The sequence below is a fragment of the Heliconius melpomene genome, chromosome 10, assembly GCF_056956725.1.
Source record: "Heliconius melpomene rosina isolate 202511_hmr_F chromosome 10, ASM5695672v1, whole genome shotgun sequence".
NCBI lineage: Eukaryota > Metazoa > Arthropoda > Insecta > Lepidoptera > Nymphalidae > Heliconius > Heliconius melpomene.
In genome coordinates, this window is record NC_140398.1 from 18,043,831 (window position 1) to 18,067,076 (window position 23,246).

General features: G+C 38.5%; 2 protein-coding genes across 10 annotated transcripts in view; one reads left to right on the forward strand and one right to left on the reverse strand.

Annotated features, from left to right (window-relative positions):
• Positions 1 to 23,246, forward strand: part of LOC146536055 (neurotrimin-like) — a 336,131-nt gene that overhangs the window by 51,214 nt on the left and 261,671 nt on the right. The window lies entirely within an intron of this gene.
• On the reverse strand, positions 1,715 to 7,273 carry LOC146536056 (uncharacterized). Its single transcript, XM_085191204.1, has one exon. The coding sequence runs from the start codon at positions 7,271 to 7,273 to the stop codon at positions 1,715 to 1,717; it is 5,559 nt and encodes a 1,852-aa protein (XP_085047330.1).

Genomic DNA, 23,246 nt, shown 5'->3' on the forward strand with positions numbered 1-23,246 from the left:
AAGACAGAGGAAACCCAGTGTTAAGACACTCCGTTAGCTACTTTCAGGCGAAAGAGGAACAGAGTGTGAGCTGCAACGCCACGCTTCGTTAAATACAAGAGCTAGCATATTAAAATAATCAATTCACCCGGAGTTAGAATCGAACTCACAACCACTTGCTTGCTTACAACCAGACTGCGCCGCGACTATTAACACAGAATAATTTAATATTTTGTCAAAAAACGTACATGAGTGAAAATGAAGTGGAGTTAATTGACCAATTAGGTCACCTCTTAATTCTTAATAAGCTTTCTATGATACTCGAAAATTAAACGGATTTAAGAGATAAAATTGAGCTTATTTAAATGTAAACGTACTTATATTACATATATAAATTAAGAATTTATGTGATGTAAGTACGTGTACTGTACCGGACGGGCGGAACTCAAGTGAATGAGCCGCTGACGCCCTGCACACTATAGGTTCCAGATCATGGGAACACGGAGTATGCTGAGACCCCAAGACGTTCTTGTGAGTCGTTCTTGTGAGACGTTCTTGTGAGTCGTTCTTGTGAGACGTTCTTGTGAGACGTTCTTGTGAGACGTTCTTGTGAGACGTTCTTGTGAGACGTTCTTGGGAGTCCTTCTTGTGAGACGTTCTTGTGAGTCGTTCTTGTGAGACGTTCTTGTGAGTCCTTCTTGTGAGACGTTCTTGTGAGACGTTCTTGTGAGACGTTCTTGTGAGACGTTCTTGGGAGTCCTTCTTGTGAGACGTTCTTGTGAGTCCTTCTTGTGAGACGTTCTTGCGAGACGTTCTTGCTATACATTGAAACAAGATACTGAAACAGGATGTTGAAACAGGATATTGAAACAAGATGTTGATCACTGTATAACGGTCGGTGACTGTCGGCTCTATTCGTGTCTTGTTCCGATTCTATCTTCTTCCTGTTGTGCTCACCGTTGATTGCCGACTGACTCTGTCTCGCCCGACGCGCACCTCCGTTGCGCGGAGCTAAACGGTAACGAGAGCCGCGAGCCACCGAGCCGTTTTATCTTTATTTACAACAATATTTTTACTATGATTATCACACATTTACATTTATATTTTAATAACTAAAAATCGGATGTTTTTACAATTTATACATATTAAAAGAACATAAAAATATCTATCTATCTATGTATAAAACATTATACTATTTAAGTATTATCTATTATTAAATTACGAAAAATGCTGTTACGATGACGAATTTTACATGAGTTTTTACAATGAAAATTCTCTCTAAAATTAATTACACACATTAGGAATATACAAATCTGTTATTTTGTTACAGAAAACTATGACAAACAATAATTAATAATAAAATTTACTATACGGAAGTTACTATTATATAAAAAGCGATTAATGCGGCAAATCATAGTACAACTATACAAATAAGATATAAAGTCGAAAATTATTATCTAAAACGGAACCCAAATCTATTTATATTTATTATTTAATGTAATTACTTATTTACAAAGGAAAAAACACTATTAATTTAGAAAAGACACTAATAATAACATTCAAAATTACGAGAGTGGTATGACGTCACTTTTTGCCAAACTAAACAGTCTCTAACATGTTGTGACGAGTTCACAGCCGATGATGCGCGTCGGTTGTCGCGAACATTTCTCCCGCCGTGCAGAATCAGGTCTCGATGTGATGCTGCATCTTTCCCGCGGTGAGCGACGACGTCTTCTTACTTTGGAAGCGGAACGAGTTTTTTGGTTGGCCTTTTCAGAAGACCACCCTTAGTGCGTACTTCAACTATTCGCACTTGTCCATCTGCACCTGGATATACTTTTTCTATGCGTCCTCTTGGCCACGTATTTCTTGGAAGTTGTGAGTCGGCTATAAGTACCGGGTCACCTATTTCATAAGTAGGGCCTCGACCATGAGGCTCCCGCCGGTGTTGAAGTTCAGGGAGATATTCGCGAACCCAGCGTCTCCAAAACATGTCCGCTAATATCTGTGAGCGTCTCCACTGCTTTTTGCTATCGATGTCGTCCTCACTAAATGTGCCAGGTACAGGTAGACGAGCTGAACCCCCAAGTAAAAAGTGATTGGGTGTTATAGATTCTTCGTCGTCATTGTTTACAGAAACATGTGTGAGGGGACGACTATTCACAGTATATTCTACTTCGCAGAGTAATGTAGCCAAAATTTCTTCTCGGGGGTATCTCTCACGAAGAATAGTGTATAGAGCTGTTTTCACGCAGCGAACAAGACGTTCCCATGCGCCTCCCATGAATGGTGCAGATGGTGTTATGAAACGCCATGCGATGCCTCGACGACTGGCTTCTTCTTTGAATGCTTCTCGAAGTTCTTTGTCTGCTCCATGCATGTTTGTACCATTATCTGAGTAAATTTCGGAAGGACATCCTCGACGTGCAGCGAATCTTCGCAATGCAAGTATGGCAGAGTCTGCGCTTAGGCTGGCGGCGATTTCCAGGTGAACTGCTCTAGTGGTAAGACACGTGAAGAGTGCGACGTAACGTTTCACGTGTTGTCTGCCGACGACTACTGTGAGAGGGCCAAAATAATCTAAGCCGGTGTATGTAAATGGTCTTCGATGATGAGCGAGACGGGATTTAGGATGATCACCCGTAGAAGGCTGTGGGGGTTGTGCCTTGCGAATACGACACTTGAGGCACTGATGAACTATCCTTTTCACGGTGGGACGAAGACGAATTACCCAAAAATGTTGACGTACTTCATTTACTATTATTTCGGTGCTGCTGTGGTGAAGACAACGGTGGGTCCAATCAATATATAACTGTGTGATGTAGTTATCTCCATCTAAGACTTGTGGTTTCTTTGTTTCGTCTTTTATTCCCTCGGCGGCGGCTATACGGCTGCGAAGAACGACAATGTCATCTCGGAGTTCTACGGGTAATGAATGAAGGCGACTTTGTTTGGCAATAGTCCTGTTGTATCTTAAGTCTGTGATATCTTCATTGAAAGATTCTTCTTGAGATGTTCGGATGAGAAGATTTTCTGCTTTTGTAATGTACTTCGAATCCAATATCAGAAAATTGTTGGAATCCATAGATTTCTTGCTATGTAGAGTAGTAGATTTCTTTTGCAATGTTTCTCTTCGTTTGTTCCACGTAGGATCTGATTCCATATTTCTACGTGTTCGCTTATAAAAGATCTTCTCTTTTTTATTTCTGCAAATATCTAAAAATTGCAAGACTCTAGCTGTGGCACGAAGTAGTCGCTCCCATTTTGAGAAGCGTTGTGGATCAGGAATTGCTTCACGTAATTTTGTCTTCAGCTGGAGTTCTTTAACGGTAAAAGTATGTTCTTCACCAGTATTATTTGACACGACCGGTTTTTCGATAGGCCAGGTACTCGGATTTTCTTTCAAGAAGGCAGGCCCGTGATACCATTCATGATCAGCTCCAAAATCAGATGGTACTTCTCTGGTGGCTATATCGGCGACATTGAGCTTAGAAGGTACCCAACGCCATTCTTCAACTTTGGTATATTCTTCAATGGCTGCTAGTCTATGTGCGACAAATGGCTTATAAGACCTGGCTCCATTTCTTATCCACGTCAGAACTGTCTTACTGTCTGTCCAAAAGATTTTGCATTCCGGCGCAATACGATGTTCTTTTATGACAGCTTCTGCTATGCGAACTCCCATGACGGCTGCTTGTAGTTCTAAACGAGGAATTGACATAACCTTGAGCGGGGCTACTTTCGCTTTAGCCATGATCATGTTGACTTGGACTTTTCCATCCGGAGCAACCACCCTCCAGTAGGCAGCTGCTGCGTAGGCTGTTTCACTGGCGTCGCTGAATATATGTAGTTGTACAGATGTGGCATCACTATAACCAGAGTAGCATCGAGGTAAGCTCACATTTTTCAATTTCTGAAGGTGTAGCATCCATTCTGCCCACTGCTTGGAAAGATCTTCATCCAGATGTTGATCCCAATCTATAATTCTTCGCCAAGATTCTTGAAGAATTTGTTTAGCACGAATAGTAACGGGTGAAGCGAAACCAAGTGGGTCATAGAGTGACATAACTATCTTCAGAGCTTCTCTCTTCGTAGGAGCTGTTTTCTTTAATAAACTGGGCGGTAATCTTGCTAGTTTTAAATTGAATCGTAATTCATCGGTTGACGGTCTCCACATTAAACCCAAAATCTTTTCTTCTTTGGTACCCAGGTTAATAGTTTCTGTCATATTTGATTGTTTTTCAAGTTCATTTATTATTTTCGGGATATTTGAAACCCACTTGCAGAGTTTGAAACAAGCTTCTCCGTGGATATGTTGGACCTTTTTGGAAGTTTCTATAGCTTCTTCTATACTTCGGAAACTGTCTAGGTAGTCATCCATATAGTGGTTGTGGATGATAGCTTCCACTGCTTCTGGATGCGTGTCGATGTACCTTTTTGCGTTCCAATCTTTAGCGAATATCGCGGTGCATGGTGAACTCGCAGCTCCAAATATAAGCGACGTCATGCGATATTCTTCAGGAGTTCCCTCCCGCCGGTGTCCTCTCCACAGGTAGCGAAGGGCATCCCTATCTTGAGGTCTTACTTTGACTTGCATAAACATTTCGGCTATGTCGGCTGATACAGCGAAAGCATGACGGCGAAATCTCATCATGACTCCAGGAAGCGATTGAAGAAGGTCTGGTCCAGTCAAGAGGAAATCGTTTAGTGACATACCTTTGGTTTTAGCAGCGGCGTCGTGAACAATGCGAAGCTTCTCTGGTTTAGCCGGGTTTTGCACGTCGAAGTGTGGCAGGTACCATGTTCTGCCTGGAGAGATACTTTTAGGTGCCACCTCAGCGTAGCCCTTCTGGACGAGTGATTCCATTTGTTCGGTGTATCTCCTTTTCAGTTCAGGATCACGATCAATTTTTCTCTCTATTGATATGAGCCTCTTCAGCGCCGACTCATAATTATTAACCATGATGCTGTTCTCTGATTTCCATAAAAGTGTGGTTTCAACATGCCCATCTTGTAAACGGTGTGTGTGTTTCTTCAAAATGTTTTCAGCCTTTATTTCTGGATCAGAGTCTGGCCGACGCGGATTAATGATAAGAGATTCCAAGGCAAAGTAATCTCTCAGTTGTTCATCCATTCTATCTTCAATAGCAGTAACTTGATTGACGAAATGGATTTTCTGACCCAATGTCCTATTGTGCGCACCATGTAGCACCCACCCGAGCGACGTGAGTGAAGCGATTGGTTGGTTCTTCGGTCCTATACGGACATCTTCGGCGAGTAGTAAATTCCAATTGTCTTGACCAATTAGAATTTTAGGCGTGGCTGAGTCGTAGGTGAGCTGGTTCTTCAAATCTATTAGATGATCGCAGGCAGCTAAGTCTTCTTCACGAATTGTTTGCGGGGAAAGATTAAGATGCGGAACGGTACGAGCTGTAAAGCTAATCTTCTTTTTCTGTGAATTAGCAAGTGTCACGGTAACACGCCTTGATCCCGGCGTTTCAATAACTATATCCCCGATTGCTTCCATCTTTAAAGGATCCAGCCGTCCCTCAGCACCGACTTCCTTTGCCAAAGCTTCATCTATGAGAGATACAGTTGATCCGTCGTCTAATAGAGCGTATGCGGAGGTTTCTCCCGCCGGTCCATGAACTCTGACTGGTATGATTTTAAGATAAGCATGCGCCTTTGACGGTACCCATGCGTTGGCCACGGTTTCCTTTTCTTCTTGTTGATTTCGAATTTCTGATTTCTCCTTTTTATCATAGTGTAGTAATCGATGATGAGTACCGATGCATCCCTTAATATTGCACTTCTGTGGTTTACAGGAATGTCCTGATTGTCGGAACCGCAGGCATCTGAAGCACAGTCGGTGTTCTTTGGCGAGTTCCCATCTTTTATCTGAGTTGGCATCTTGAAATTTCTTGCAGCTAATACTGTGATGACCTTCTTTGTTACAAATTTTGCACGTACTTTTCACCATTCCATGAAATCTATTAGTTTTCCTTTCTTCGGTAGTATTGTGCGTTCTATGTATCACACGACGAGTAGGCTCTGAGTGCGGGATCTCTGTTGAATAAGGTGTGCGACATGCTGCTTGTTTGGTGAGAAACTCGCTGAAGTGCGTCAGGTCTGGTTTGAATATAGATGCTTGTTCCTCGTACCACCTGGTACATAACGACGATGGTAGCTTTTCACGAAGGGCCCTCGTTATATCTGGCGCAGTGATAAAGTTGTGTAAATCGAGGGCGCGAAACAGATTGACACTGCTTCTTACCTTACTGGCGAATGCATGTATCTCCTTTGGATTGTCAGCACAACGAGGTAGAGATCGAAGCTTGTCATATTCACTATATGCGATTGCATCTGGACGACCGAAATTCATTTCAAGCTCTTCTATGATGGCATCCGGTTTTGAATGAGCTATGAGTTGTGTGTCGACGACTTCCAATGCTTTTCCAGTTAGGCTTCTTCGAATTCTGGCTGTATTTTCAACTTCATTGAAGTATCCCTTAGTGTTTTCATATATGGCCCTGTATGATAGCCATTCATTTAACACTCCACTATATGTAGGAAGATCCATGATGACTTTGGACGCGACGGGAAAATTGTATGACGATGATGGAGGTAACATTGTAGGTTTAGGTACCTCTGTTTTCATACACAACGATGTAGGAGCGGTTTCGGCTTTTTCGCATCTTTTCTTCAAATTTTCTATTTCCTTTTTTAGCTCCTCTATTTCCTTTGTTGAATCTCTCTGTATTGCTTGTTGATTTTCGGAATTGTTGCCGATATTCGGATGTTGAGGCATTCTATAGCATGACGGCACTGGATGTGGTTGCCTCGGAACATCTGCACATGGTGTAAGTGATTTTTGTACGATTTGTGCATTATCTTCAATCCAGGAGCTAACGTAGTCGGTTTTCGATATATTATCTTCCTGGGATTCTGAACTATCTGATTCAGCATCTTCCAGAGCTATTTGCGCGAGTTCAAGCTTGATGCGAAGTATTTCTTCACGAGCATTTCTTGCTCTACGTCTGGATTTCGTAGACTTCTTCGAGTTTGCACGTTTCGAAGTTGTCGACTTTATTTGTGTGCCTTCAAATTGTTCCTCCTTGTTAATTGAAATAATTCTTGAGTCTTCCTTTTCGTCACTTGGTACTATTAAGTTCTTTTCTATTTCGGAATCCTCTTGTGTATTCGTAGGCGGGTGTGTCACCTCTGTGTGACTAGATGAAGGGTCGGCTTCATATCTCAATCCCTCGGATCGACCTCTTGATCTTGTGATAGGCATCTTAGTAAAAACCTACGATAATTGGTAAAACTCACCAAGACGAAACGATAATACTCGAAGGCGGATGCACGAAGATTCTCGGAGACGAACGACGACACTCGAAGGCGGAAGCACGAAGATTCTCGGAGACGAACGACGACACACGAAGGCGGATGTCGGAGGATGATGCACGAACACTCCCGAAGACTTACGATAATACTCGAAGGCGGATGCACGAACACTCACGACGTGACTTACGGCGCGATAGATGTCAGCGCAGTAGCGAGCACGACAGTCAATGCGGACGCCAACGGAGGCGGCGGAGAGCGCAGCGGAGAGCGCTATGTGACGGAGAACACTGCGCGACGGAGAGCACTGCGCGATGTAGTACGATAATACTCGAAGGCGGATGCACGAAGGTTCTCGAACACTCACGATAACACTCGAAGGCGGATGTCAGAGGCTGATGCACGAACACTCACGAAGACTCACGATAACACTCGAAGGCGGATGTCAGAGGCTGATGCACGAACACTCACGAAGACTACAGGCGAGTAAGGCGACTTCAGCACAGTTGCGAGCGCGACAGTCAATACGGAATATACTGCGCGATGGAGCACGGCGCGACGGAGAGCACTACGCGATGGAGCACTTACGAAGACTCACGAAGGCGGATGCACAAAACACTCACGACGTGACGGGATATGTGACGTCAGCGCAGTTGCGAGCGCGACAGTCGATACGGATGCGAAACGCGACGGCGAATGCGTTTGCGAGCGCGACGGAAAACACTGCGCGATAGAGTACTGCGCGACGGAGCACTTGCGCGACGGAGCACTGCGATAACTTGCACGATGACGGATGATGCTTCAGCTTCGGTGAGGAGTCCCCAGATCCGGCTCGAAGGACCAGCACGTTGTACCGGACGGGCGGAACTCAAGTGAATGAGCCGCTGACGCCCTGCACACTATAGGTTCCAGATCATGGGAACACGGAGTATGCTGAGACCCCAAGACGTTCTTGTGAGTCGTTCTTGTGAGACGTTCTTGTGAGTCGTTCTTGTGAGACGTTCTTGTGAGACGTTCTTGTGAGACGTTCTTGTGAGACGTTCTTGTGAGACGTTCTTGGGAGTCCTTCTTGTGAGACGTTCTTGTGAGTCGTTCTTGTGAGACGTTCTTGTGAGTCCTTCTTGTGAGACGTTCTTGTGAGACGTTCTTGTGAGACGTTCTTGTGAGACGTTCTTGGGAGTCCTTCTTGTGAGACGTTCTTGTGAGTCCTTCTTGTGAGACGTTCTTGCGAGACGTTCTTGCTATACATTGAAACAAGATACTGAAACAGGATGTTGAAACAGGATATTGAAACAAGATGTTGATCACTGTATAACGGTCGGTGACTGTCGGCTCTATTCGTGTCTTGTTCCGATTCTATCTTCTTCCTGTTGTGCTCACCGTTGATTGCCGACTGACTCTGTCTCGCCCGACGCGCACCTCCGTTGCGCGGAGCTAAACGGTAACGAGAGCCGCGAGCCACCGAGCCGTTTTATCTTTATTTACAACAATATTTTTACTATGATTATCACACATTTACATTTATATTTTAATAACTAAAAATCGGATGTTTTTACAATTTATACATATTAAAAGAACATAAAAATATCTATCTATCTATGTATAAAACATTATACTATTTAAGTATTATCTATTATTAAATTACGAAAAATGCTGTTACGATGACGAATTTTACATGAGTTTTTACAATGAAAATTCTCTCTAAAATTAATTACACACATTAGGAATATACAAATCTGTTATTTTGTTACAGAAAACTATGACAAACAATAATTAATAATAAAATTTACTATACGGAAGTTACTATTATATAAAAAGCGATTAATGCGGCAAATCATAGTACAACTATACAAATAAGATATAAAGTCGAAAATTATTATCTAAAACGGAACCCAAATCTATTTATATTTATTATTTAATGTAATTACTTATTTACAAAGGAAAAAACACTATTAATTTAGAAAAGACACTAATAATAACATTCAAAATTACGAGAGTGGTATGACGTCACTTTTTGCCAAACTAAACAGTCTCTAACATGTTGTGACGAGTTCACAGCCGATGATGCGCGTCGGTTGTCGCGAACATGTACATTTAAATACCTACCAAGCTACATATATGCAGGTTATATAGCTTGGTAGGTATACTCTTCTCGATGGACACATTGTGTTTTGAGTGGCGGAACTGAACGCCGTGCTTAGTTTTGTTACCAGAACGAACAAATCAAAGCAACTCATTACCCCGAGTGGGAATTAAACTCACAACTATCGCGTTAACTGTACACATGTATGTATGCAACAATTGTATGTATATTGCTAAGGTGGAAATAACATTTCATAAAAGATCTCTCTATTGTTTTTTGACACCCACTCCTTTCAGTATAAACAGAGTGATTTTTAATTCCGTCTAGTGAAGCTTTTCATACCAATAAATTGGACAAATTTAATGGATATTGAATTAAATCATTTTGTATAGGTCCAGCTACTTACTTTACACGTTGCGTCAATTTATTTATCTGATTTGATGAAAATGGGCGGCGCGTTCGTTACAGATTTAGTATAATTGAAAGGGAACATATTATGTATTACGTACGCAATGTCCAATTGAGAGGCCAGTGTGTGTTGCGCCAGTGGCAGTTAGCTGGGTAGGCAGATGCAATCTAGTGTATATAGTTAAAAAAATAGAGTCACCGTAATTTCGTGAATATTTTTACAGATTTCCAAATAATCAAAACTCACTCCAAATGAATATTTAACAAAAGTACATTGTAAATTTTCCATAGTCTGAAAGCGAAAGCTCCAAGGCGGTTCTCTTTAAAGTAACTTAGATAAAGCGGGCGCTAAAGGTAACTTGTCAAATACACAATTTACATACTAAAGTAGCTTTTCAATTAAGATAAATATCTATTAGTATATTTAACTCGGCGCGGCGCGTCGTATCCGAGGATTTATTTGCAATTTCCTTTATTCTAACGTATAACGACTGAGTATCTAATATAATGAAGAATTCATTGTGGCGTAGTTGCCATATGAGATGTTGTGGCTGTTAGTTCGAATCTTACATTAAGGCTAACTTATAAATGAGGTCGTACCCCTAACCTCTGACTAGGGGAGGGTCCTTTTTCACACATACATACGAGTATACTCGTATGTACTTCCACGCTTAAGTTTGACAATATTTGACTGAGTGTCTAACGCAGCTTCACGCTTTATACCGTATATAGAAAGGTAGACAGAACAAACGTAATGTTACGGCACTCAGTTACATTGGCAGAATTCGGCCCAAAAATAAAAAATAATTCATTCCATGTGCGAGGAGAGAACTAAGTAACTCACACTCTATTGCCACATAAAATACAAGAAATGTGATAAGATAAAAATTTAATCTAATACTTGAAATTGTAACGATGTAATTTCAAGTGTTTCGTAAATATTGCAGCTTTAATGAGCTTCCTTATTATCTTTTACGTTACAATGTTATTTACGAGTACGATCATATAAGCGACAGATATCATTCTAATGTCTACTGCTACTATCATTATTATAATTCTAGCTAGCTCTCATTTGCGGTTTCGTTCTCGTTATATGAAAGAAATAGCTAAGTTGATTCTGAGCATCGAACCCGAATCGAACCATTACATGTGGCCTCACGGGTGTCAGCCTATAGGAAAGTAGGAAAGCTTATAATAAATCGTTAACGCCCGAGATTGAAACATAATAGAGTTACAACACTATTGACATTGCGGGAAAGTTGCGATCACTTTCATAATTACTTACTGTTCGAAGGCTCGTTATTAAATGTGTTATATTTAGTGATGGGATATTTGTGAACTTTGATTATTTAGTGTAGCTATTGTGGCGCCGTGAGTTCGATCCCAACTCGGGGGGAAAGTTTTTTTAGCTTCATTATGTTTCCCGCACACAGCAGGGTAGGCACAGGGAAATCGGGAACTTAGTGTTAAGACACCTCTGTTCTCTACTTTCCGCCGAAATTTCGTGTGTTGAGTAGTTGAGCTCAACGCTCCAGTGATCAGGCTTTGCCTCGTTACCGTAGCGAACAAAGAAATAAACAAATATTCAATTCCCCCCAGTGAAACCACAACATTAATGTCGCACGTATGTATGTGGCTTTGGCCTATGACGACCTCACCTTTTCTTAAAAAAACTTAAAATATAAGCTAAAATAAACACAAACATATCACCACATAACATTTACTCATTCTTTATATTTGTTAAGATTAGAGAGAAAAAAGAAAAAGAGGAATATTTCTCGCATCCTCGTGACGTCATATCACCGCGTTAGCGAAACAATAACATTAATCACGGGGGGTTATGCTGACAGCTCTGTCTTTTGAGATTCAAGGTCCATTGAACGCATTTACATACAAATGTACGCTTAAGTCATTATTTACAGTTGAAAAAGAGGACTATTTAGGCCAGTCGTGGAGCAGTGGCACAAGCGTGTGACTATACACGCGACAGGTTGTGAGTTCGAGTCCCTCTCGAGGAAATTAAATATTTAATGTTCGTTACGCTTCAGAATTCGGCGGAAAGTGGGGAGTGGGGTGTCTTAGCTCTAGGTTCCCTCTGCCTACCTTGCTACATGCAGGAGGAGGAAGGGCTAACAGCGTTGAGATCCACTACTTATAAAATTGAGTGGCGCGTGTGGAAGGAAGTGTCTTAACACTGGGCTCTGCGTGTTTAAAAGTGGTTGTGCTACGAGTGGGTACTCGACGAGGTTATTGTAATTCCTCATTCTGGTAAGCTTAAGCATAGCGTTGAGTCCCATCGGTTAACAACATGCACCGTTTTGAAAATTTGGCGGTAAGTGGGGCACTGAGTGTCCTAGCATTGACTTCTCTCCGCCTATGGTGCTTTGCGTGACATCATACAATGTATGTAGATTAACATCTTTCTTCAGTAAATCAATCAGTCACATTTCTTCCGTAAACTTAGAAAATAAATTCTATTATTTTGAAAGAAAATAAACAAGACGCGTTACTTAAGGAGAAGTTTCTTCAAAGATAAAGATAAGCCTATGTCATTTATTGCGTACAAATGCGGCGTAAAGAAGTGTTCTTTTACGTCGCTCCTATGTTAGAGCTTATAGCACGAGTACATCGCGATTGATGCACATTTTATTTTGTTTGACATTGATTTGTGGGTATTTACTTTGTTAATCGATATCAAAAAGAGGAGGTTATGAATTTGTATCTCTGTCCATAAATTTTCCAGTCATATTAATATTTTTTTTTGACATGAATGAGATAAATCCCATCTTAGTCTAAGTTTCATCAAAATCGATGCAGTAGTTTTTGAAAACAAAACACAAATTACAATAATAGAGGGGACATGTATGTACATGTAGGATTTAAATATAAGGTAATTGATAGACTATTTAGTCAGTTTAATTTTTATCAAACTTTATAAAAGTTTTCTATGTGAATAAATAACATTCCCATAAAATATATATTTTCTTTGTTGAGTAATTTAATTTATAATTAGAAAAAAAAATAGGAGTGCTAAATCTAGGTAGATACCAAAACTGACAGACTATCTTAAAAAATAACGAATTTTACATAGTATTTACTTCTAGTTTCACACTGTATCTTGCACGTAGACGGGTAGGCAGAGCCTATCAGAACCTACTGTTAACTTTCGTTCATTAATAAGACACTTTCGTTCCCCAAGGCACGAAGCTGAAATCTTGAGGCATTGCGTGTTGAGTTCTGGAACTCAACGCCGCGCTTTGCCTCTACCAGAGCGAGGAAATGAAAGTATTAAACATTTCATTCTCCCAAGTGGGTATCGAAGTGATAACCGGTAGCCGGTGGCACGTTGCACCTGCGCCACGACGCGACGGCGTAAATAGTAATTAATCTATACTTTGAGAATTAATTAAAATATTACAATATGAGGAAATACTTCCACTGAGCCACAGCGGTTTTTAATTCAATGTAATATATCTTGTTTACGTTTCGCAACTTTTGTTTAAAATTCATACACATTTTGTTCCGCCCGCCCATTCATTTGTAAATATATTTTGATCGTATTGGTCGATTCATTTCTTTATTTATGGTTATTGAAAGCTCTTTGAACACAGCTTTTTATTTCACCTGCAACAGTGAAATATGTTCATTTACTAATAATAAAAATAAGTTTTGTTTTTCAATGGAGTAAGCTTAAATGTCGTGTGTAATATTACTTATTACTTACTTATTTTTTTATTTCTTTATATAAAACATATATTGAGATCTATTATTAAACATGTAAACTTAAATAGGCGGTGAGCTTGTGGTGTCGATAAATGAATTATTTAACCCAAAAAGATTTTTACATGTTAACTGGAAGAACTCTGTGGTTTTTTTACTAACGAGAGAAGAAAGAAAAGCTGGTACTGAATGAAAACCGATGTCCGAAATCTAAATATTTAGGATGACAAGTACCTACACAGGTGCTTTGTGAGGAAAGTTGGTAAACGTAATAGCTCTACCTTGCAGTGCCACGGCGGCGCTTGTGTTGTAGAGTTGAGCAGTTTGTATTGTAGTGCAAACTAAACTTTACCAAATCTGTGTCGTTTCTGCTATACGAGTATGAGCTGTCAGTTATTGTCAATTTGGTTCTTGTGATAGTATAAAAAATAAACATAATATTAATGTTTTTTAAATCAATTTACTTATGGACGATAATCTTACGTAATAATGTCAAAAGAAAACATTCATACTTCACTACATTAATCATGATTTTGTATTATTTAGAGAAGGGAAAGCATGTTTTTATTATCCTAATTTAAAAAAAATACGATTGTTAACATTGTACCACTCATAAAAACAAGGCAAGATACAGTCTGCCCATCTGTGAGAATCCAGCGCAGTACGCGATGCAATTAAGAAATCGTTTGCGGTAGTTTGATATAATGAGTGACAGATGCCACTTCCTTGATCACGAACTACTATAAAGTTTTCGAAACGTCGCGTCGGGTTAATTTGATTAAAAAAAATCATTTAAAATATGTAATAATCGCCAAAACCATATAATACGTTATCACGTCAATAATTATCTTCTATTTCTTGATGTCGAATCCCACGGGAATTTAATCAAATTTCAGCGTTTTACGCTGTACAGTTACTTACTTTTAGTAACAGTCAGTTACGCTAACGAAGAGTTTTAATAAATATTTATAGAATTGAAATTCTCCTGAATGATTCCTCATTCCACCGCCGGACGTCGCGACAATAATTTAATCGAGTATTGGATTTCTTCAGTGAACTCTGCGTTGTGTCGCTAGGATTTATTGGTTTCTGTTTTATATTCTAATTGATCTGAAGGAAGTAGAAAAAACATGATCATTAATTGTCTTGGTTGCAAATTGACACGTTGTAACACTTTGAGGTTGTTGCGCCAAACAATTGTCTTGAAATTGGGCAGGGTTAGGTGTTTACTGGGTGTTTTCTGTCTACCCTGGTCGCTCTGGATTAATGCTTGAGGTTACAAAACAAACACCGCTTGTATTTATCAGATACTTTTAACGATATACAGAGTGTGTGGAGTGTGAGACCTTTTCAACAAATTCTATAAAAAAACTCTAACAAAAAGTTAAAATAGAATTTTTTATACACAGTATATTATAGCTTTAATTTTTTTTATTTTAATTTTTATTCCAAACTCTACCAGTATGTTTAATGAAGAAAATAAAGTGAATATACAATACACGTAATTATGTGTTTTGAGACCAGTCGTGGCGCAGGGGACGAGGCGACTGCAAACGCGACAGGTTGTGGATTCGATTCGCACTCGAGGAAATGAAATATTTATTATTTTTACTTCCTCGCTCTCGAGACAAAATGAGATAATGGTCAATTTAGCCACTTAACAGGACAATGCCTCGAATTTGGGCGAAACGTCTTTGCACTAGCTGTTTTTCTACCATGCTATGTTAGAAAAGTGTGATTCTCTTGATTGATATTTCCTCGCCGGGACTTGAAGTCACAACTATCGCACTTACACTCGGACGCTTACTAAGTGAGCCAAAATGGTTAAATTATAAATATAGAGTAAGAATAATAGCAGCATGTCCGCAATACTCGGCTCGTCTCGTCTCTTTAAATATATCTTTTGACGGCGCCCGAAAATAACTACGTACAATTAAGTTGCCGCCTTATTATGAGCTGTCCTAATGGTTTTAATACTTTTAATATATTGTTCGAAATTTGAACAGTTTCCTATGTTATTTGTTAGTGAGCGATTAGTATAGTCGTGACGGTTGTGTATTCTAATCCGACGCGGAGAATGATTGATTTTTTTATTATTCATTTCTTTGCTTTGGTAATGAGACAAAGCGCAGCGTTGAGTTCTGCCACTCAACATGCAACGCCTCCAGATTACAGCGAAAAGTGAACAGTGGGGAATAGAAGTATCTTCAAACGGAGTAACAATAACAAACAACAACCAAATCCGACTGGGAACCGAGTATCTTAACACTAGGTCTCCAGGTTCCACGAGGGTACCTCTAGTTGCAGCATGAAGATAACAAAAAAAGAAAAGAGGCCCTCATGGCGCAGTGGAACAGCATTTGACTAAAAGTGTGTGCCGTTGTGTTTCGTGCGGGGAAAGTGTTTTGACATTAGGTTATCTGTGTTGCGAGAAAACTTTAATTAATTTACGTATTGAAATCTACTACCAAATGTTGACATTAAGATGATTCTTAGACGATAAAAAACAAAAACCAAACAAATGCCACTTGATACCAAAATATATATAAAACTACCCTCATCTACATAAATATTCATATTTGTAATAAATTTCATACAAAAATTCTAAAATAAGGGGCAGGGGCCCAAGCTATCCCGATAGCTAATTTTATGGCGGCACAAGATAATAAATTCGTCGAATGATCGCGCGTGCCCATCTGCTACTATAATGAGTGTTGTGTATTTAATTTCAGTCTGCCACAGTGTACCCACTCCTGATTTATATTGTTCATTAGAACAAAGTATATGTCATAATGCTGAAGAGTATGTTTGGTTGAAAGCTTATCTCAAGAACAACGTTAGGGACTATATAAACCACGTTAATTGTTTCTCTTTGATTACGCGGGCGAAGCTTACTGCAGAACAGTTAACGGTACCTGCAAAGCCAATGCCTCCAAAAGTGTATTAATGGGAACTGATTGTCTTCCTACCCTGCTTTATGCGGGATAAAGCATGAAGCTAATAAAAAAATATATTAAAATATGACTTTAATTGACAATCACCATGGCAAGTTAAGCATCTCTTAACTGACACTTCATGCACGGGAGCTAAATATAATTTCTTAAACATGTTATCTGTGGTTTTTAACTTATGACGTAATAATAAGTTTGTTGCTCGTGTTGTAACTATAACACAGTTTAATTTTGAGGCCATTATTTGAGAGCACATTATGTGAGTGAGTAAATGCGACGGCTGTGGTTGATTTTCGTTCCTGAGAATTAATTATTTTCATTTCTTCGTTAAGGTAACAAGACAAAGTGCGGCGTTGCGTACCGTCACTCAACCCGCAATACCTCCAGAATTCGGCGAAAAGTGGGGAACGAAATTGTCTTAAAGCGATCGGAGTATCATAACACTGGGTTCCCTCTGCCTACCTGTCTAGAACATTAAGCCGAAAGTACGGGACGGAGTGTCTTAGCACTAGGTTCCCTCAGACTGCCTTGTTTTTCCAGGATACAGCGTGAACAATAACAATATTTATTGATGCGATGGTGTAGGAGAGGAGACCTATCGATAGATTGATGGTTTATTCCGCTTTGGCTTCCCATTGAGTGTATTAGTGTTTCTGACTAAAACAAATTTTATTGGTTATCTCAACATCATTTCTTTGAAAGAGATTGACTCAATCTCAATATTTGAGAATATTATTTTCAATACAGTTAAATATTTCGGATCAAAATTGTATTCTGAATTTTAATATTATTAAGAAATATCATACAATTCAATACTACTACTTATTATAGTGAAAATATGAATCCTGATTTTTATGTTTTAGGGTGATATAATATCTCGATAATTGGACAGAAAGTGCGAAACGAAGTGTCTTAATACTAGTTTTTTCTATTTTTAACCTGATACATGTAGGAAAAGGCGTTGGGCTTCTTAATAAATCCTACATCTACTTATTAAGCGTGGAATTCCTAACTGTGAAATAACACTTTAAAATGTTAGAAAATCTTATATTTGAACATAACTATAACATATATATTTGACCTTGTTTGAAAGAAATGAAATGTTTATCTAAGAAAAAGAAATAACTTAAAGATGAGAACAGAAAATAAGTTTACTTTAAAGACGTAAACCAAGAAAATATCTCTTTAGGTTTCATTTAAAATCGCATTAGCCACAGGTGTTTGGACATACGAATACGTTGAAAATATTGGAAGCCGAACGGAACATGCCATCAATCAATCGGAAGTGCTTTTAACGGGCTGGCGGTAGGCTGTGGGCACCGTCGCCATTTATGTTGAGGTCAGTATGTGAAATTAATATCAAATATTCAAGTCTACGATCTCGTGGAGCGCAGAATAAAATCAAGCTTCTAAGTCAACGCAAGCATGTGTGAAATTTGCTGAATAGAACAAAAATCGTTAGACACTTATATTTGTAGTTCATTTTACTCAAAATGAGTGAATTATAATGCAAACTTAAGTTTGTGAAATAGAGTGATTCCTGTGGACTTACAACTATGAAATTTGCAAGAAGTGAAAACTTCAAATACAAAGGTCCGTCCTTTGTATTTTTTGGTTGTCATATTTTTCAGACCCAATGTGTCGAGTTCGGGCCGACTGACCTAATGGAACTTTCCGATTTCCTGGTTAATTAGGAGTAAAAGTGTAATGAGCATAACTTTTTTTGCATTATATACAGACTATTGCTTAGAAATAAAATACAATTCACCATTTGTGTTTGAAGTAAAAAAAAAACTTTTCCCCACTCTACCTCTAAAGAGTATCTGACCAACTTTTCAATGTCAAAACAACATATATAACATATACTTCACACATATATGTTAAAAGAAAGAATAATTAAAAAGTAAATACGAGTGTGGAAAAACATGCAATTTTAGCGGAGGTCAGGGTTATTCACTACTTGACTCCGCTGTTCAAGATATTTGTGTTTCAAAACATATATGCATACTTGTAGTAGTAACATATTAGACTCTGCCTACTCTGCTGTGTGCGGGATACAGCTTGAAGCTGATTTAATGGATTTTTTTGTGTGGACTTTAAAAGGTAAAATGAATTGAAAAATTCCAATTTTCCGTCCTTGGAGCAATCTCGAGAAACCATCTAAGATTGTTTCCTACACTCCCTAATTCACCTATATACGAAATTTCAATGTTCTAAGTACCTACAATACTTTCATCAGTGCGTTGTCTGTCAGTCACGCAGCAACAGAGGAGTTTTATATCTCAACCATATCGTGTTGAGTGGCGCATTTTACCAGACATACACGAAGAAACCAATATTTCAGTTGCAGTATGTTTTTAAATTTTACTATTTAAATTTCAGAAATTTTGTGTTACGTCACTGTGTTTCAAGAATTAAATGTAACTAATGAAACTGTGCGAACGGTATACTTGCAAATATATGCAACATTTGGCTTATTACTTAAACTGCATAATAATCTATCTACTGAACTGAGAAGCCAAACGTACATTACAATGTAGGTCATGTTGAATTTAAGAAGATATCCTGCTCGTGGGTCGTGGGTGAAGGCCAGTGAGCTATTGAAGCTTTTATCTTCCCAAACTTTTCAAACTCCCACTCTAGAAGTGCTCGCTACAACGTAAATGTTTCTTGTGATTAATAGTTGTTCCTAGCAAAGTTGGTGTCGATGATTTTCTAGAAGATGTTATGGATGTAAATATACGTATTTGTGTTAAAGCTAATGGCTTATCCCATCTCTCATTATATAAAATATATTTAGAAAGCATAGTAGGCAAAGAGGTCCTAGTGTCGAGATAACGGTCAAGTTACAAATACTGGCACACACTACACTGTAGAATTAATACTTACTCTACAATGATCCATAGCAAAATGATGATGACAGCAAAACTTCGATAATCGAACCCACAACCATCGCGTTTATTTTACGTTTATAATAAATTACATCTGCCTTTAAAACGAACATGGTTCAAAATGTCTTTATCCAAGATCTCCATTTTATGTATTACCTGAGTTATTATTGTGAGTTACGTACGAACATTATTTATGCGTCACTTTGCATCTGAGATGCATCGACCGACTCTCCTAGCCTAAATACCTGCCATATTACTTTTGAATATTGCATTTACCTACCGTGTCTGCATACGATTGAAAATACTCGATGCCAATAGAAAGCTTACTTGAAATTAAAAGAAATGTATTATATGATTAAATGTATTATATGATAAAATAGTTAACTTTTTCAAAATCCGTTTTAACATAAAAAAACGAGACACTTCGTGTGGAAATCCAAATGGTAGAACTTAACGCCGCATTTTGTCTACCAGAGACGGGAATGTCAATAGTTCATCCCAAAGATTGGGATCGAACCCATCGCGTTTGGAGTAAGATCCTGTTCGTTTACGATAGCCGAAATATACATGTGTATATATAAATATATATAAAAGAACAAAATTACTCTATCTTACTGCTTTCAATATTTTTCCTGTAAATAGTCACGAAATTCTTTATAAAAGGATATCGAATAAGTAACTGATACATTTCTTCTCAGTTTTCAGTCGTACAAAGTAGTACGAGCTCCCTCAAATTACATTATGGAGTTTCCAGAATAAACTTTTCTTGCTACCAACTTGTTTTATTAAAATGGAAACAAAAATATTTTCTACTATAAAGTAAAATATTGATTTCTTACTGTCTTTCGCTTGGGACGTGACGTTGAACAGATCGATTGTGGGTTCGATAGCTTTTATTGTTTACGTGGACTCTACTCGTAAGACGTAAAATAGAATAGTCGCTGTTTTTCCCGTTCCCATATAGCAAAAGAGCTTTATATAGTTAAACAAATTTAGTTTGGTTATACAGGATAATGTAGATGCCAAATAGTACCAATGTACATTAAGTAAAAAACTCAGTGACTCTCTCTCCGCAAATTTCCAACGCTTTTAACATAATTTTGACATATAACGTTAGCTACAAAGCAAGTATTCATTACGCCGTCGCGTCCCGAATGTGCTGGTGCCTGAAACAAAGTAGAATTACCTTATCACGAGCTGGCTGTGCGGACACACACACACACACACACACACACGCGCGCGGTGCAAGTTACGAGTTTTAATGGAACAATGAATTTAAGATAGCAGTGCATTGAAAGTGGTGAAAATGTTTTGAATATTTTACTCGTGGAGGGAGCTGGTTCAACTTTGTCTCCCGTCACAACCGTGGTGTTTACAATTACCCCTGTGTTCCTGCGCTTCGATGGCCTCGATTATTTAATTATAATATAATATTTATTTATTCATTTATAAATTTATATTTTCATTTATAAATTTATATTTTATCCAAACAATGCGGATGGTTAAATTCGAAATACATTACCTTATTTATTTTTTGAAACGATGTTTTACTTTATTTTCATTCACATCCATTTTAAAAGTTCGATTTTAGGCATGTAGGTGATAGTACATAATAAAAGTAATTGAACACTTTCTTCTCTTCAAGGGGAAAAAGGGAAAATTGTGTTAAAACACTCCGTTGTTCACTTTCCGTCCAACTATTAAGGCACTGTGTGTTAAGTTTCGAAACTTAACGCCGCTTTTAGACTTACCATAGGGGGAAGTAAAAAAAAAGTACAATAATTCAGCCGAGAGGGAATCGAATCCACATTAATCGGATGGGACGCTGTCCCACTACGACGCGACGAAAATATTCGCCATATGTACAGTTTAAATAATATATATTCGTACTTATATAATAAAACTAAGCAGTTTGTTTGGTTGAAAGTGATAATCTCAGAAATTTATTGGTTCGAATTGAAAAGTTCTTTTAGTGATGGACAGTCCATTCTTTGAGAACGGCTCCAGACTATATTACGTTACATTAATCGTTTCGAAGTACGCACCACCCACCCACTGTACTTGCAGTGGGTGGGTAGTGGCAAGACTAGTTAATCTGAGAACTTAGTGCTCAGATATTCCGTTCCAATTAAGACATTTCTTGTTGAGTGGCTGAACTCACCGCCTTGTTACCAGAGGAAATACCAATGGAAATAAAAATATTAAATATTTCATTCTTCCGAGTGGAAATCGATTCCGCAACTGCCTCGTTTTTAGTTGCACCCTTGTGCCACCGGGCAACGACGGAGCTTTGAGATTTTTTACAAAAAATACCTACGGGAGATTTAAAATATATGATATTCATAAGAGTCTAACGTCCTCCTCTTACGGATGGCAAAGAGAAAGGTAATCCAATGACAAATTCTAATTAATGTGGACTCTGTCTAAAAAAAGGAAGCGTCTTTTCTTGGTCATTTAAAACAGTCAGTCATATCTCGAGGGTGCGGTTACCAGAATGTCAGCTTAATGTAATACTTAAAAGTAAAGCTCCCTAAAGAAATTTGATATGATTTAATATTATAATTTAGGAAGCGATTGTATCGCTGTGACAGTGACTGTAGCAAAGGTGGGTGTGGGTTGCATGTCCAACTCCTGCAAGAGTAGGCAGAGTCCGTTATCCAGTTGCTGAATGACTTACTTGCGGTATTACACATTGAGTGGTAAAGTTAACGTCTTGCCAGAATGAGAGATGAAAGTTAGTTATAAAAATAATAATTATTTCCCCTAGTGGAGATTGAATCTATGACCATTGCGTTTGCAGTCACACCCTGATCTTTGTATTCTGCTACCTTGTTTCAAATTATGAATAGAATGTAAAAGCTTAGGTTGTCTCTTACACCGCATAAAAGGGGCAAATATGTATTTAAATAATCGCTTCCGGCGTCCCCTAAATTTTATTTACTTTTGCTTGTGAACCCCCGTTTCAGATGAGTGTGTTTCAGAATTTCCTTCATTAGGCTGTCCAATTTGTCGTATTATTTATTTTTCCTTTTATAACCTTTTTTCAAGAAAATTGGTTATCCTTATTTGGTTATTTAATATTGTATTATGGAAGCTGTCGTTGCGCAGCGGGACAGTGTAATTGTAACGGTTAGTGGTTGAATTATTTTTGTTTTTCCTCGCTCTGGCAATGGGATAGCGCAGGGTTGTGTTACGCCACTCAACGTCCAACGTCTCAAATAGGTCCAGTGCCTCCTCTACCGGCCTACCTTGCCTTAGCATTTTGCATCTCAAAGCAGAGTATTTTGCTAGTAGGTTCCATCTACTCACCCTAAACGCTAAAAATAAACCAGTTCCCGACCGAAGCTTTCGTATCAATATCGGGATTGTACTCGTAGGTCAAGTTGACAAACTAAAGGTTGCGGACATGTGCACTCTTTTTGTATGAAATTAACTACAATCTACAAATATAAGTTTATAACGATATTTTAATGAAGTACCTATGTATTTTCATTTTTCGGATTTTTTCCTTCATTTGTATTGTAAGTTTCATGTCAAATTTCATAACTGATTCACGGGAAATACCCTATAGGTTTTGATTAAACGAATCTCATACAAAATGCATGAAAATCGATGCATTTTGATACCGTACCTTTTGATAGTGTGACTTAGTAGCTGGAAATTTTCCTGTGTTTCATTGTTGTTTTTCTTAGTATTTGTAATTTCCTGTGTTTCAAAGTTTTCTATGTCTTCAAACTTAAAAATATTATATTAATTTTGGCTTGATGCCTCCACGCGACCTCGAAATAAATGGTTTTGACAAACGGACAGACGGACAACAAAGCGATCCTATAAGGGTTTCGTTTTTACCTTTTGAGATACGGAACCCTTAAA